We start from the raw sequence: 17,289 nt of genomic DNA, 5'->3' as shown, positions 1-17,289 counted from the left end.
CCCTTCCTATCTTACTGCTATTGTTTTGACAGGTAATTCCACTAGAATATCAGCATCTGGATTAAATACATCAAATAGACTTTTTTTTAATCCAGTGTCTACTCACATACATACTCAATTTCTTTAGGCAGTTGTAGATAAAGTTGTAGCTTTATTTTCCACATATGTGGGTCAAATTCTCTAGGACTTACACAAGCAAATTCCCAACAATACTATGTAAGAATTAAAGACTTTCACAGTTATTCTCAAATAAATGAACAAGAGAAGAAATTTCTACTTCAATCTGTCATACCCTTGCAAATTCTCAGAAGAAACCATAACACTGTCTATGAATGATAAAATGGCTAACACCATAAATATACAGGTTAGATAATATGGTCTGCTGCATTCTAAGAGGGGAGACTGAGGTTTACAATCAGTCATACCTTAAAGTGGAAACTTTTTTAATAGTTACCATTGGCTTGATTTATTACCTGACATCAGTTTATCATAATCCATCACTTTTTGACTATTCACACTTGGTACCGACTGAAAAGCAGTTTAATACCATTTGCCTGGTATATCATAGAAGTTACCCCATCCTGATAAAAACACTGCCAGGACCTAGTTGTACATTTCATACAAGGTTCCCTGCTGATCAAAGGCTCAAATTTCTTTCTTCAGAAAAAAGTCACAAAGGAAAAAAGAAGCTAAACTTACCAGTGGGTCAGTTTATCACCCTTTACAACAGCAACATTCACAAGATTCTGACAGCACAGAATCATTAAATAATCTACTCAGCACTTTCTGAAGGGCACAAAAGATCTCTTCAGGTGAGACTAACGTTATGCTAGAGCTACTAACAAAAGAACAGTACCCCAAACAATATAAACCAGTATTAGCACTACTTTGCCCTTGTAAGAATGATGTTTATATTGGATGCTTCCTGGTGCACATTTGCTAGGATGTAGCTTTGACATGTAGGTAACATGGAGATGTGGACAAAAAGCTCTGAAAGACTGTAACAGTTATATTTACCCTCCGGGTTAGAGGCCACAGAACTTGTGGCCCATTCTCCATTTTCCACACTAATTTATCAACTAAGATAAAATGGCTTGATTGACATACTAACAGAAGGAAATCCATGACCGAAATTTCTAGTTGCAGTTCACCATTGCTTAGAAAATATTCAAAACGTACACACTGTTTACCACCATTATTTACCTGGCTTCATCAGGATGAGTGACTCTTACAGAGTCATTTGGAATGTAGATCATATTTGTATCTTCTATTTTATATATTGCATGACCTCCAATATCTGCCATTTTTCTTCTTTTTGTTATTAACACAATGTAGTAGCCTTCTAAAAATCTGACAAAACCTGTTAAAACAGCATTAAAATGCTATTAGATGGATGTTTGTGTTGATCTGATCAAACGTATTTAGAAAAACAGTATCAGAATTGTTTCAAGACTTCACAGAATTTTTGTTTGTTCTTAATGTTATATATATAATGTGCATATATATACACATACAAAAATATACATAGACACAGAGCCTTACAATCTACCTCCAGTAAGTGTTAATCAATGAAGTACATAGTTTTTACTTTTCTTCCCTTCCACCATGCATATTTTTAATATTAGGTAGCAGAGTTAAGACACTGAAAAGTCAGAGTAAGTTGCTGTCTACTTAAGATACTTGTATTTGCTTTTTATAGGACTCTCATTGTTCAGAGCGAGGCATACCCCAATTAATTCAGATACCAAAAGGTTAATTTTCCAGAGCAAGGAGGAATCTCAACCTCCAATTTTCTTTCCAGGTTTATGTATTCTTTACTGGGTAGGGGCACAGAACAGCAAAAGGAGTTGAGGGTACAACAGCAGATTTGTGCTCTTCCTCCTTAACAGCAGGGAATTAAATTCCCTGTCTACAGCAGCATCTCCCCCAAATTAGCCATTCAGAGCATCAGGGGTAATCCTTTCTTTCTATTTCCTCTCTCATATACCAACACTTGACCCTACTGAAGTCCAGAGGGCTGAGGAGGTAGGACAGGCAGTGTCTGGCTTTATTGCCTATAAAAAGAAGGCCTCTGAAACCTCCACCCTCACTCCCTAATCATAGAATCATTTAGGTTGGAAAAGACCTTCAAGATCATCGAGTCCAACCATCAACCATGCCGACTGCTACAGGGCATAGCCACGCTTCTTCACCGAGTTGCTTCTTTGGATGTCTCTATTACATATCATTAGGAAAAAGCATATCAAACCTTTAAATACAATACAAATGTATAAATTCAAATACATATAGCAGTACTAAGTTTTAATAACTAATAAATTACATGAATTAGCTCCTGGAAGTAGCTGCTTTGGTGGGTTGCTACTAGTAAAGAGCCTAAAACTCAGTCACTGCTGCACTGTCAACAAATATATTAATTGGGGGGAAAATAACCAACCCTCACAATTCACATTTTTACTTGTATTTATATCCAGTTCTTTTAGCTTTGCATTATAAATTAAAGAAGAAGGATGAGCAAAGCACACGTTTTCCTCCCTGTCACTGCTGGAGGCTGCAATGTGATCGAATGAACTGCAAACTTTTCTTCTGTCTTATTAGCCCCCCTGGGAAAAATGCTCTCACCTGCACAAGGACAGGAGACCCTGCTGACAATAAGAAACAAAATCTTCCATTTGAAGCAGCTGACTATTGACTTTGAGTTGATAAATAGCAGTCAAAGTTCTTCCTGTATCCTCCAGGTACCAAAATCACTTACATGAACAGCCTCTATCCTCTGAATTTCACCAAATGTTATACCAAAGTCTGATAAGTAACCCAGCATTTCCCCTTGACCTGGTTCTCTCCATTTAAAAATGATTTCTACTTTTAAACACTATACAGTGAAGCAGAACTTAGCCTATCAGCACGCCCATTCTGAGTGCACTGAAAGCACTGTCTCTGGTTAATGAAATAACCAGAGAACAGAACAAAGCTGCCCTTTCCAATTCTACAAAAAATAGTCCTGTCCTCCTGACCTGAGCCAGGAGGCAGAAGTACATGACCAGTTGCATTCCCTCAAATTACATGTTTATACAGATATGATTAGATAGGATCAAGACAGAAGACATCTAAAGCATATACTTTAAAAGTGCAAGATAATCTAAAGATCACTAAGACAGCATGTTACTTCTAAAAAAAAATATCTAGAAATAGTACACCATATCTGATAACCAATACATTTGTTCAGCTACAGAATAGAAACTTTCCTGTTATGAAGAGTACATATAAACAAACAAACAATTGGGATGCAAAATTTTCACTGAACACAACCACTTACCAACTGAATATATTATCACATATTTAGATAGTGAGCACTGATGGCTTGTGCAAAAAAAGCCAATGTTGCAAGACTGTTAGAAGCTTCTTTACATTTACCCATATTATTAATACTCTTAAATTAATAAGCACATAAACCTCATCCGAGGAATTTCAGAAAAGTGCATCCATTGATAAGTTCCAAAATGCTTCATGGGCAAAAAGAATATAGAAGAAATTTTGCTTAATCTGCCACTTTAGAATACTAGTAATATTTTCTTATGTTTTGGTTGTTATGCAAAATTCAGGAGCATCTTTTAAAGTAATTGCATTCTCCACCTCCTCTGCAGCTTTGGATTTAGATGTCCAAGTGCATATTGATGTAAATAAAGCACAGAGTATCCTTGGGGGCTGTCAGAGCACACATTAACTTTTACTTTGGAGACATCACCCATCAATGTAGCGACCTCAGTATCTGACAATAGGCAGGAAAGTAGTGACTTTCAGAAGAAGTTAGAAGATATTAAATCCTTGAAGCAATTCTCTAGGATTATGGGCAGCTGATCAGCATTTAAAAATTCAGTTGATATACTAGGCAGTTATACTTGTTCAAACATGAAAAAGAAATCTTTTAATATGTCACTGCAAAAAGTTAACCAAAATGAAAATTAAAGTCACCTTTCTGAATAGCAAGTGATGAAGAAATACAACCTAATAAAGGATGTCAACTTTTTTCTTTTAAAAAAGCATTCTGTAAGCTCTGGAATTCAGGAGGCCAGGTTCCATGTGATTTGTGTCCTACAGTCAGATGAGTCTGATGAGATCTTCAACCAAGCTTCTAGAGTTTGGCTATTTCCTAGATCTCTCCCTCAGTGACAAAAGAGGAAACTACTTACAGGACAACTCTCACCCCTGTACTGGCCACCTGTTTTCACAAAATACATAGAAACTTATTTATCTTTGAGAATGAACTTTCTCAATCATCTTCAGTTTAAAAAAAAATAAAATCAAAGGGAGACAAAGATATACAGAATGACACAGTAAGCCCCACCTCCTTAAGAAATAAGAGATTTTATAAAACCAAACAAAACACTTACCTACTACCCCAAAAGCAGAGACAGCTCGAGATAACCCAGAAGAGCCCTTCTGCCCAATCTTTGTTCTGTTTCCCAGGTCTAAACGGCCAAGAAGTTCCCTCACCTCTTGCTGCGTATACACATGCTTTAAAATAAAAGTCACTAAAGTTACTTCTTTGGTAGTTAAATGTTATTTCATGTCAGAGAATAGTAGAATTTACTTAATATACAATAAACTAAACGTCTGCTTTACATCTTCTGGGTCCTGCTTCCGTCCTACCAACAAGTACAAGATTTTATGCACAAAATTCACTGTTCACTGCAATAGAAATAGTCATGGTCACATATGAATTCAAACATTTCTAAATCTTAAGTGTTAAGATTTTAAACCATAAACTTCCTGGAAAGGAATCAAGCGTGTCTATTAAAACTCTTGTCACTGCTGTTTATTTTGCTTCAGACATGATGTATCAGAAACACTAAAAATTTGGCTAGATAGTAATTACACGTATTTTGCACTTAGAACAGCATAGCCGAACATAAGAAAACCATTGGGAGCATATATGTAATAAACTGAAAAACTTGGGAAAATTTCATTAAAGTGACTGTGCTGTTTGGAGATCTTGTGGCCTCTCCGATACTGTAACTAGTAATTTTCATGCTAACACTGTATGCATCTGACATATGAGGAGAAGCTGAGAGAGTTGGGATTGATTAGCCTGCAGAAGAGAAAGCTCAGAGGGAATCTTATCAATGTGTATAAATACCTGGTAGAAGGAAGTAAAGAAGTCTGAGGCAGACTATTCTCAGTGGTATCCAGTCAAAGGACAAGAGGCAATGGGCACAAATAGAAATACAGGAAATTCCATTTGATCATAAGAAAAAGCATTTTTACTGTGGGGATGGTTGAACACTGGAACAAGTTACCCAGAGATGTTGTGGAGTCTCCAGCCGTATTCAAAACAAAACTGGGCATAGCCCTGAGCAATCCGATCTAGTTGACATTGCTCTGAGCATGAGGGTAGGACTAGACAATCTCCAGAAATCCCCTCCAACCTCAACTGTTATATGACTCTACAATTCTGTAACATACCTTTGTTGAAACAGACTAAATGTGTAGTATTTAAATTCACCCCCATATAGATGGTATTATTTGGAATAACTGAAAAAAACCTAGAGAGGCACTCACCTTATCATCAATTATAACCAAATCCTTTGGTTCAGTGCGATCTATTTTCAAAACACGGTATTTGGTTTCTGCAGGATTACTTCCAACGAGAAAATATCGCTACATTAAAAAAAAGTCAGAGTATTACACAAGATAAAGCAACCAAAGCCCATTGTAACGCAAGACATCAACAATGCCATTTATATAGTTTCTAGACTAGAACCATTTCAACTAACATCAAACATGTAATATTCCATATGGACTGTTAATAAACTCTTTTAGACATCAGTGCCCTAGGTAGGTACATTTGTATACAATCAACCTTTACAACTTAAAAGACCTCATTCTCTCCACTGCACAAGGAGGAAAAGAAATTAATTGAAGAAAGGTGAAAACCTGTTTAGAGAGGAAAAAAAAGTAAATTACAGCAGGTACTGTCCAACTATGCCTTGCCCCAGTCACTACCATCTTCCCATTTGCTTTGTAAAATTTAGCAGAAGCTTATACACAAGAGTTTGTAACTTTCCATGATCTAAAACTACTGTTGCTATATTGTAGTCCACTGCTATTTCTGCCAACTAGTCTTTCCTAGTCCATACTAAACACAGAAAAATTGTAAGTACTTCAGTACTGCAAGTTTTCTTCATTTTTTATTTAGATTTGCTATGATAGACTTCTCACCAATGTTCTTCCACAACACTCAAGTTTAATTTGACCAGCCATGCTGGTTAAAAATACTACTTTTTAGAAAAAGATTAGCTACATATCTCATTTAAAATAGGAAAGAAAGACCACAGATAAACATATAATGTGTCCATTTCTGATTTAAGGGAATCAAACTATAAATGAATTTTTACATTTAAAGGAATTGATAGTAAGCACAGGTTGCAGGACTGACTTGCTATAAGCAGCTTTTGTTTTACTAATTCTTTTAATCAGTGTGGTGCTACCACCCAGCAAGGTGTAACTCATTAATAATGCTCAGCCTAGTAGGAAAGCATGGCAAATTCATGTGGATCTATGCAGCCAGATCTTAACTTTAAAAGTCACATGGATTTAAGATGTGGGAGAGGAAATCAATAATAGCATTCACACAAACCTCAGAACTTCATAATTTATACCAATTAGATGTTAAGAAGCATCTTTATGTCAAAATACTTAAGGTGAAAGAAGAACTTAAAGCCCTCTTCAGCCTCCTTGAAATCACAAAAGCATCTAGACAGCTCTAAAAAAGAAAATAAAATACTCAACTTTAAAAGCTATGAAAGGAAACACCACCAACTCCTGGCTCCACCTTTTACACTGGCATCACAGCGCTTACTGAGTGGCAAGCATTGCTGTTTACTCCTAAATGATAATAAAGAAGGTCCTTCAAAGTCATATGCCCTCACAGCACTCCCTCACTGAAGCCTTTGAGGCAGCACTTTGCCACAGGGAACTGTTTCCTCCTGGTTTTTTTCACAGCAGTGCACTGCTGTGCAGAGCCCAGGCTCCGGAGCCTGCCCCGTCAGAGTACTCTCCGCAGGAGATCCCTTAGTGCCAAGATCAGTGCTTCCCAGGAGGGAAATCATAACAACAGGGAATGGGTCAGAGTTCCCACTGCATGGCACTGCATGGCACAAAGGTGGATGATGGAGCTCTTCTGCTGGTACCACCTGCCAGCAAGAAACACCAAACCAACAAGACAGACACTTGCCTAGACCATGCCATCACACCACCTTTTTCTTCATGCCATAGAAGGTGAACAGGCAGAGGGAAATATCATACTCATTTGTAATACACAGATGATAAGTTAGTTTGCATTTTAAGACTGCTGCTTCTCTATTTGTTGAAAATTGTTAATTAAAGCTAAACAATTTTCAGTAGTCCATAATACTATGACACAGCTTAGTGATCTCCCCCCACGTCCAGCTCATTAAATGAGCAAAATTTCTTCCCAAAGTGACACCTATGGTTACCGACAAATCATCCTGAATAAAAACAGAACAGTACAACTTTAAGATGCTTGTCTGAACAGCAGTTTGGACCAAAGATCACATTTAAAATTGGAACATGGCACATGACACTCAGAAAGAGACAGAGATAGATATAGATATACAGTTGCAAATGCTATTACTAAGGAAGTTCAGCTGGATACGTCTCCATTTTCATTTTAATAGACTGATAAAACATAAGGAAACACCATGAGGAATGCATCACTCGCATCACCTTGGCAGCTGCTACAGTGAGCTATGCACAGCTTTAAGTCCTGCTGCATAGAACAGCAGCAGAGTTAGATTTGATGAGAAGTAATTGTATCTGCAGACTATGGTAGCAACCACCATAACAAATGGTACTTAATCTCTCTTTGAAGTCCTTTAAGGACTAATTTAGGGGTTTTGTTTTAAGTTAGAAAGGTAGGCTGTGTAATGTATTAAGGAAGGTCAGTTGAGAACAGCATCAAAATCCAGCATCAATGGAGTTAAAGAAGCCACCTTCTTCAAAAGCCAGGCAATGGGAAATCTCTATTTAGCAAATGGGAATCTTGCCCACTATGTGTTAGAGAATATTCTTGGGAAGCAATAAAGAAGGAAACATCTGCAAAAACTTTTGCATTTGGGCGAGTCCTCAAAACTAGGAATCCAAAATTAGACTTCTGCCTGGGAAGTTTTCAGGACTGGCTAACAATCAACAACCCCAGAATCACTTGAAAAATGGCATGATATGCCAGCTCATATTCAACCTTCAAGATCTGAAATGAAAACAAAGATGATAGGAAAACTAACAATGCAAAAATTCAACAAAAAAAAGACATTTCAGCATTAGCTGCTTCTACTGCCAAATTTATGCATCTAATGAATAAATAAGTCTGTCTTACTGGATGATATGGAGCCCAAATAAAACCATATCAGTGACATGTACTGCAATTAAATTTGCCATCACATTAATAATAGGAAAGAATAAAGAAAAATACCAAATCAACACAACACTGAGCATGTAACATCAAATAAATTAATTTCTGAGGTTGTAATATAATTGTAAAATTAATCACAGCTAAAATGCGCTGTACTGTTTGCAACTATTTTAACAAAAATCATTACAGTAGAAGGAATGAGAATCCACAGGTAAGCTACAGAAACCTTTCTGGGAGTTTCTATCCTTATTCTCTTACTCCATTTATTACTAAGTTCAACTGAATAAATTGAAGCATTTTCCAAGTGTCTTAATTCCACACCACAGCAAAGCCACCGCATTTAGATAAATGGACAACCTTGACCAAAAATGTACTTTCTCAACAGAACAGTACACAAGGAGAAACTGTGCAGAATTCCTCATACTAACTACTCTAGCAGAGTCCTTCAACCATCACCTGAGATGAAACATGCTGTTTCCAGTTTTAGTTGGCCCTTGGCCTTTGCTGAAACTTGTTAACAAGTGCACTGTACCAACCACAGCAGTGCACCATGCAGCTATGAGATCTGGACTGAAGCTTAATTTATTGCACAATTATCACTAAGCAACCACAAGATAGGAACAATCATTAGTCACTTCCACCTGGGACTAAGTTTTAACCAAAGCAATCTAACTGAAAGGCTTTGCACCCTCTTTCATCAATATTTTGATTCAGCCAAACCAATAAAAATAGCTTCTTCTAAAAGGAGTCTAAACAAAAAACTTCTTACTGCAAATTGTTGTTTATAATGGCAGGATAATAGTTCTGAAACCAGACATGCTGCCCACAATTATTTATTTATTTTTCTTTAAGAAGAATACTTCTTAGAACTCCTGATCTAAAACTATGATTTGCTTCTTTGTATGGACTAATTATCATTAAGGAATGTTAGAACTGTAAGCAACTTATTTCACTCATCAGTTAAAAAGGCAACACGTAGCTTAATCAGCGGGGAAAAAAAAAGTGAAAATACACTAAAAGTTACTTGAAAAATACAGCAGTGCACCAATGCAGCCAATTTTGAAACCTGCAAATAGCATAAGAGAACACTTAAGAACTTATACAAAATGCTTGCAAAAGATACCTGTTGAGCCCACGGATATGTCTAAAACCAAAAAGCCCTAAGGAAGTGTGGTGGGTTGACCTTGGCCAGCTGTCAGACCCCCACCCAGCCACTCTCTCACTCCCTCCCAACAGGACAGGTGGAGAAAATAAGATGGAAAAGGTGATGAGTCAAGGTAAGGACAGGGAGATTGCCTAACATTTAGGCACAGGCAAACCAGACTTTACTTGAGGAAAATGGATGTAATTTATTGACAATTAAAATAGGTTCTGATAGCGAGAAACAACCCCAAAACACCTCCTCCCTCCCAACTCTCCCTTCTTCTCAGGCACAGCTTCACTCCCAACTCCTCTACCTTCCCCCTGCCCTGGGCAGCACAGGGGGGTGGGAAATGGGGTTTGTGGTCAGTTCGCAACAGTTCCTCTCTGCTGCTCCTTCCACCTCACACTTTTCCCTGCTCCAGCGTGGGTCCTCTCCACAAGCTGCAGCTCCTTCAGGAAATATCCCCCAGCTCCAGCATGGTCCTCCCCAGGGGCTGCAGGAGGTCTCTGCTCTGGCGCCTGGAGCACCTCCTTCTTCGCTGACCTCGGTGTCTGCAAGGGCTGTTTCTCTCACAATTTTCCTCACTCCTCTCTCTCGCAGCTGCTGCACAGTGTTTTTTACATGCTCAAATACATTATTCACAGAAGTGCCTCCATCTTGGCTGCTGGGCTCAGCCGTGCCAGGCGGTTGGAGCCGGCTGGAACCGGCCACGTCCGGCATGGGGCAGCCCCGGCCTCTTCTCCTCACAGAGGCCGCCCTCCAGCGTCTGGGCACCTGCACCCAATACAGGAAGGTATTTCCATGCTAGTCACACTTTCTGTCAGACTAAAGAAACACAGTGGGTTGACAGATGAGAAACCTTCACGTGAACACTGATTTTGGATCAGCACACTATGATGTCTCTAATTTATGCTTAACTGGGCAGTGCAATGGTAACTGTCACCTGCCATCAAATCTCCACCCTCCTTCACAACAGGCATAAAGTTATGTAAGAAAAAGCCTCTTCCTCAAATTTTTGTGGTAGTTTTAATACATACTGAACTTGATTGTAGATCAGAAATCTTCAAGGCATAAACAAGATATTAAATAGGGTTAAAAAAGGTATAGGTTCAGCCTTCTTCCTCTACTACACCAAAGAACAGGAGAAAAATAATTACACCTAGATGTAAGGTACAGCAAAAACTCTACTATGTTCTTTCTTTCTATAGTCACTACAGCAATTCAGGGAGTATCTTTCATCTCTCATAGAAAGTGGCAGAATGAAGAAAGGAAGAGATGATAAGGGGCAAAGAGAGGTACCTGAAAATAGCAAAAATTCAGTTGGCATGCTGTCTGCTTCCCGTAATCTGCTGAAACTCTTCAAAAGAAGCTCTTTCAAGATGAGCAATTTTAATAACGCATCCTGCCAAGCACCACCACTCTCAGGGCACGTAGGAACGGCTACCCACTCTGCATCCTACAGTCACAGCTTTCGGTAATTCCCTTTTGTCCCAGGGCAACCAAAGCTTTTTTGTCCCAAACAGGACTTTGCTCTTGCTGCTCCACTGAGGGGTTCCTCAAGATTCTCCCTTCTAATTTTCAGCTACATCTATTAATCATCAACCTATATATTTTCCTTTAGCCAAATACTTTTCCCCTCTTTAGCACCTATTCTGCTGGATGCTTTCAGAAACATAAGTAACTGGATGCCTTTTCAGCATTCACTTCAATAGACTAAAGAAATCTTGCTGTCCCTTTGCTCCTCCCAAGGCATCTCTAGCATCTGTTACCTCACTGGACCTGTTCCTGGTTGAATTCTTATTTCTTAAATGAATATGGACAGAAAGTATACACAATATACCATATAAGGTCTCATTATAGAGATACATTAGTATTTCTCATTAATGACCATATGACAAAAGATCGCATCTGCCTTTTTCAGAGTTGTACTTCATCGGCAGCTAAACCTCCCATCACTTCTTCAGATAAAACACCCAGGCCCTCTTCCTCCCCTTCTACTGCTTCTGAATGGATAAACTCTCAACAAACTTTCACTGGTGTGTAATCTATCCTAAGGTGCATGAAGGTTCACAGTATACCATTCTATTTCAAATTATTTCTTTTAGCAAGAAATGATGACCCTCAGGAGCAGATATCTTGTGCTCTGATTATCCTAATTATCTGCAATATTTCAAAACTCTGATCAGAGCTGACCCACATTTTGGGCTAATAACATTACTGAAAATACTGAAGTATATCAGTCCTAAAATCGTTACTTGAAAAACATCAACCCTATGAGATGATTCCTTATTCACTCCACACTGACTTCTCTACTAACCTCCCTCCTTCCATTAGCAAAGCCAGAGATTTTCCTTGTGGCACTGCACCTCCATAGAGGATTTGGTTTAAATACATAAGGCCATCTACTTTTTAGATGAAGATTTGCAAAACAACCAGGTTAATCTGATAACGTCTTTGTAAGTCTAGACTGCATTTTATGTCATTTACCTCAATTTTCTATTACTTCCCTACAGAAAATTATGTACAGGACTTCAGGATGGATTAAATAATCCATTTGTCACATTCCAGTCACAGCACCACCCTTGACTTGAACAACTTCAAAATATTTACAGTCATTCCACTGTTTAGTATGCCTACATCTTCAAATTTGCATGTTGAATATATTTAATTTTATTTCTACCCCAACACTGATTGTTCCCTTTTTCATAACCTCATTCTTGTTACTCATTTTATCTTCACCCCTCGTTCAGTACATTTGTACTCATAAAGTAAATTCTTACTTTAAACAAGGAAAAATACTCACTTAATTTTAGGGCCATAACAAACTTCATTTTGAAAATAAAAAAATAGTGAAAGAAAATACCTATTTTTCTTCATCCTTCCATTACATTTAAATACATCAATTTGTGATCATTTATCAACAAACCCCTCATCACCACTCCATCCAGAAAAGTGGATTCACAATAAAACCAAATCTATAAGAGAGTCTCTCGCCCATTGATCTAGTGACTACATGAAGACACCCAGGACAACACAGGACAAAAGAAATAAAACATATGTCACCAAAACAGCGTAGGCAGACATTTGAAGGCACATCTTTCACATGCAGTGTGGTGCTACCTCTTTTGAACTTTATTTTTGTTCTGCCTGAATAGCATATACCCTTCAAAACTTGTGGTATTCTCATCACTGCTATTCCACCAAGTATCTGCCATACACATAAATGATCTCAGATCCCACATACACCAGTTGATTAAGTTTCTCTATTTTATTGGCCATATATCTGGCAGTATATCAAGACATTTAAGGCAGAAACAGTGCTTTCCCCGAGTTTCACAAAACTCATTCTCTTGTCCCAACTCCATCCTCTGCTCCATTATGCCATTGCCATTCCTAGGACCCCATTACAGAGGGAATAGGGCAGTCAGCCGAAAGGGGCTGTCTTCTGCTCATGAAACCATTCCAGAGAGACCAAATTTCACAGCCACTTCTAGCTAGAAAATTATGATAGCTAATGGTTGCCCAGTAGATTGTTCACTAATTTCAACATTTTTTTAAATGCATCAGATAACCATCTATATAAATCAGTGCACTTCCTAATTCAGTAAAAATTCTGTACCTTTTTCTGTGAAATCATCTTCTACATTAAAGTTTTTCCAATTTGACCACACACTAACTTCAGCATTAAATAAGCAAACCTTGTTTTTCTTAATATAAAAATGTTCCAATTATTTTTAGAAGAAATGAAATTAAAAAAAACACCCCACAAAAAAACCAAACCCACAGTTTTCCCTGGGGAAAAGGGCAGAAAAATCTACAGGTAATTATGCTAGTCACATTGCTTAATAAGCTTGTGCAAATCATTTGGATACTGTGGAGATGGAGACTGTAGAAGAACCTGATTAGAATAAAATAATATTAATTAAGCCTCATAAAATCCTGAAAGATAGGCAAGTGATATGCCTTTATAGAGATGGCACAAACTGACTTGTTTAATGTCACACCACCTCAGGGAAATGATAATTTCCAATGAACTAACCTACAGCTTTCAGGTGGGCTTCATTTGGGGGATACACAAAAGTTCCATCTTCTGAAGAAGAGAGGAAAATATCTTTTGTTTCTTACTAGTCATATTGCTGAAATATCTTTACTGCCCTCTGGTGTGCATTTCAGCAGTAAATAAAAATGTATTCAGATCAATGTCAATTATCTTTCAACTGTTTCAGTTCATTCTTCTGACTTCTGAACAAGCCTTCAACTTCCCAGGACAAAGAGGAGATAGAATTCACATCTCCATGGTATTTATTGTCCCAAAGCATCAGTTTAAAAGGCAGGTCTCAGCAACTACCCTAAATATACATGTTAATAGAAAATACAGAGTTTTGCTCTCTGTTGCTTCAATTGACCCTGTGAATTCAGTTTCTCCTCGTCTCTAGGAGTCTTTCTTGTTTGACGCCAGTAACACCACCAGAGCCTTTCCTGTTTGACTTAAATAATGCTACCGTACTCAAAATCAACCAAAAAACCCCCTCCCTAAACCATTTCCACTTCTTCCACTTTCTCATCCATGTCATCTCTTCCTCCTTTAACACGGAGGAGGTTTACAGGAATAAGCAGTATGATCAGTGTAAACACCACTGTTTCTCCCACTACTGACAACTGAAGTCATCCCTTCCTTGCCCACTCAAGATCTCCACAAGGAATCTTACAGTTTCATGTTACCCTATATCTGATACAACTCCAGGTCCACGTGCTTACATGGTATCTAGCAAGCCTATGGCCTTAGGGAAATCAGAAGAGTAACCTGAACCAGGAGAAAGCTATTCAATTTTATGTCTGGGTGATGCTTCTGTCACATCAATGACTAACTGTCACAGCTGGTAACTGCATGATTGTGAGATTTTATGCAAAGGAGGCTGCATGAGGGGCACCTTGGAGAGAAGAAGTGGAAACTTCTGTCAGCAGCCCAACGTGACACTGAATCAGCTGTAATGGCCAATTTCCCTCTAAAATTCTCTGTGACCTGATCAAGCCTGAAGTCCAGTTTTGGGCTCTGCAGTACAAGATAGACATTGACATACCACAGTGAGTCCAGCAGAGAGCTACCAAGGTGATCAGGAGGACAGAGCACATTTTGTACTGGGAGAAACTGAGAGAACTGGGGTTTTTTCAGCTTTCAGAAAGCTTTGGCAGGATCTCACTCCTGTCTAAAACTACCTAATGAGAAGGTGTAGGTAAGACAGAGCCAAACTCTTCCAAGGAGTGAACAGTGGATGGACAAGATGCAACAGATACTAGTTGAAACATGCAAAATTCCTACTTAATATAAGGAATTTCTCCCTCCCCCCCCCTTTTTTTTTTAAACCATGAGGGTGGTCAAGCACTAGAACATGTTTTCTGCAGAGGCTGTAAAATCTACGTATCTGGAGGTATTCAAAACTCAGCTGTACACAGCCCTGAGCATCATGCTCTTGTTGAAGCTGCTTTGAGCAGGGGGCTGGACCAGATGATCTCCAGAAGTCCCTTCTAACCCACATTAGTCTGTGAGTTTATTAAGTGCATCAAACCTTTTCAAATAATTACATCAAAATGATTCCTATAGCATTTTTCCTTTTGAAAAAAGGACTAGAATTTGAATATCAGAACTCAAAGCACTGTAATTCGCACTTCTTCATTTTTTAAGTAAGAACATAACCACATTCAGGAAAAATACTCCATTTTCATCACCCACAAGAAGCGACTGAAGAAACAGCTTTGAGACACCATTACTTAGCTAAGACATTTCAAGTGGCACATGCTGATCCACAAACCGGTGCCTTTCATAGCTGATCAAAACCATCTTGCCTCCTGAAGCAATCAGGACTGCTGGATCTGCCCCGACTGAATGCTGAACACAGCAAAGCATGGGCAAACCCACCCACTCGGGCAGATACTGCCAGCTACCACTAGCCAGATGTGAAAAGCTGTGGTTCCTGAACTAACAGGATCAACTTGAAAGGCCTAGAGAATTGTAGCTAGCTGACAGAACCCTAAAGCGTAACGTTGTCTCTGTAAATAGCAGGTTGTCTCTCAGCAACTGAGCCTTAAAGCTCAGAGAGAAGCCAGATATCCATGCATGCCAATCACAAAAAAAACAAATCTCAGCTATCTGAAAAGTAGCATGAATTGTGAGCCAAGAACAACTAAATGCAGTAACTCAGGACCTGACTTGGGAAACTCATTTCCCCATTGCCCTCCCCCCATATAGCAACAATTTAGCTGAAAATAAAACAAGTGTTTTCTAGCAATGCTGAGTAAGATGATTAAGACAGCCATCAAAATGCCTTTAGGCATAGGAAAGAAAATAACGTTCTGGAAAGCAAGGGTAACCTCAATGTTTTTCATTTACCGGTACCAATAATTCTGTATGCTTTAATCTTCCTCCTCTGTTTCACAGGCTGTTTAATGGGGAATTAGCACAAAAAGCACAAACCTACTTCTGACAGAACCAAAGCTGCAAGTCAGATTCTTCTTTGCGTTGGGACCACTTGCGCAGGCCAAATTGCATTCCTTTCAGCCTACATGAGCCATTTTGGTAAACTTTCAAGAGGCTACGCTGACTTCAGTGTATAAACTATCTTTATCACAGCAGGTAACAGCTGAACTTAGCACTAGAGCTAACTGTTCCATTTAAAGCCACGGTACCTAACTCTATCCAAAACTACCTCAAGTGAAAAAAAAACCCATACCATGAAACAAGAGAAACTACACAAAGAAATGTGATTGGGAGCTAAAGGATGATAAACACAGTGGTATTATCTCAGGTTATTTACAGTAAGACTCAGATTCTGACTCACACATGGTGCTCATCACATGGCTAAAGAAGCAATTATCACTCAAACCTCCAATCCACTTTGCCCACAGCAAAAAGTTCTGTGAATAACACATCTCTCCAGTTTCTGCAACGGAATATTAAGGAATGCTAAAAATCTTCAACGGCTGACTTCCAGAGGCGAGGCTGAAAACTCTGGAAGTTGTTCCACAAGCCATTCAGACAACAAGCCCTGGAATCTCTCAGAACTAGCAGAGAGACAGGTGTGGGCGATAACCACTACAGCCGCCCTGTTTAAATTCTTAATTCAAATCTTAAATCTTTAATTGCAGACAACTTCAGCTGTCCAGTTTTAATGCGCAGTATACGAGTCAGCACCATTAGCCGGGCTGAGTGACAGCAACCACACAACAAAACAAGCAGGTAGCTGCGCAAACACCAAAAGCAACGTGGGGCCTAAACTTCACCCCCCCTCGCCCCAGCCGCCACCCCCGCCGCCTGGCAGCGCAGGGGCCCGAGCTTACAGACCCCAGGCTTAGGTTAGAAACCAGTTCTTTGTTTAAGTCACAAGGCAGAGACACGGGGAAGACTAGAATTTTAAAGACTTTTTTTAGTTATTGGTATGTTTTGGATGCGTGACCAAAAAAAAAAACCAACCAAAAAACCTAAACCAACAACAAGAGAAAGTTCACGAAGGGTTTTTTGACAAGCTGCAGGCCAGCCGAGGCAGCAGCCCCACGACGGGGGAGCAGGGACATCCCCCCCCGCTCTGCCCCAGCGCGGGGGCCGTCAGGCGGGGCTCCTCCCCGGCCCCCGGTAGCGGCGGTGGGGGGGGCAGACGCTACTTACAGCCCTGGTCTCGTACAGCACCAGCTTCTGCACTGAACTGATCAGGGGGGCGGCGGC

General features: G+C 39.3%; 1 protein-coding gene across 1 annotated transcript in view; it reads right to left on the bottom strand.

The window, feature by feature from the left end:
* FIG4 (FIG4 phosphoinositide 5-phosphatase) overlaps window positions 1–7,245 on the bottom strand; it is a 63,755-nt gene extending 56,510 nt beyond the window's left edge. The window contains exons 1-4 of the mRNA XM_010561646.1: window positions 7,195–7,245; window positions 5,557–5,655; window positions 4,389–4,512; window positions 1,204–1,360 (exon numbers count right to left, since the gene is read on the bottom strand). Coding sequence (XP_010559948.1) covers window positions 1,204–1,360; window positions 4,389–4,512; window positions 5,557–5,655; window positions 7,195–7,245 — 431 coding nt within the window. The remainder of the gene's footprint in view (window positions 1–1,203; window positions 1,361–4,388; window positions 4,513–5,556; window positions 5,656–7,194) is intronic.
* Between the last annotated feature and the right edge of the window lie 10,044 nt (window positions 7,246–17,289).

The sequence above is a fragment of the Haliaeetus leucocephalus genome, unplaced genomic scaffold (genome assembly GCF_000737465.1).
Source record: "Haliaeetus leucocephalus isolate CR32 unplaced genomic scaffold, Haliaeetus_leucocephalus-4.0 Scaffold149, whole genome shotgun sequence".
Lineage (NCBI taxonomy): Eukaryota > Metazoa > Chordata > Aves > Accipitriformes > Accipitridae > Haliaeetus > Haliaeetus leucocephalus.
The sequence above is the reverse complement of the archived record's forward strand: the minus strand, read 5'-3'. Positions and strand labels throughout refer to the sequence as shown.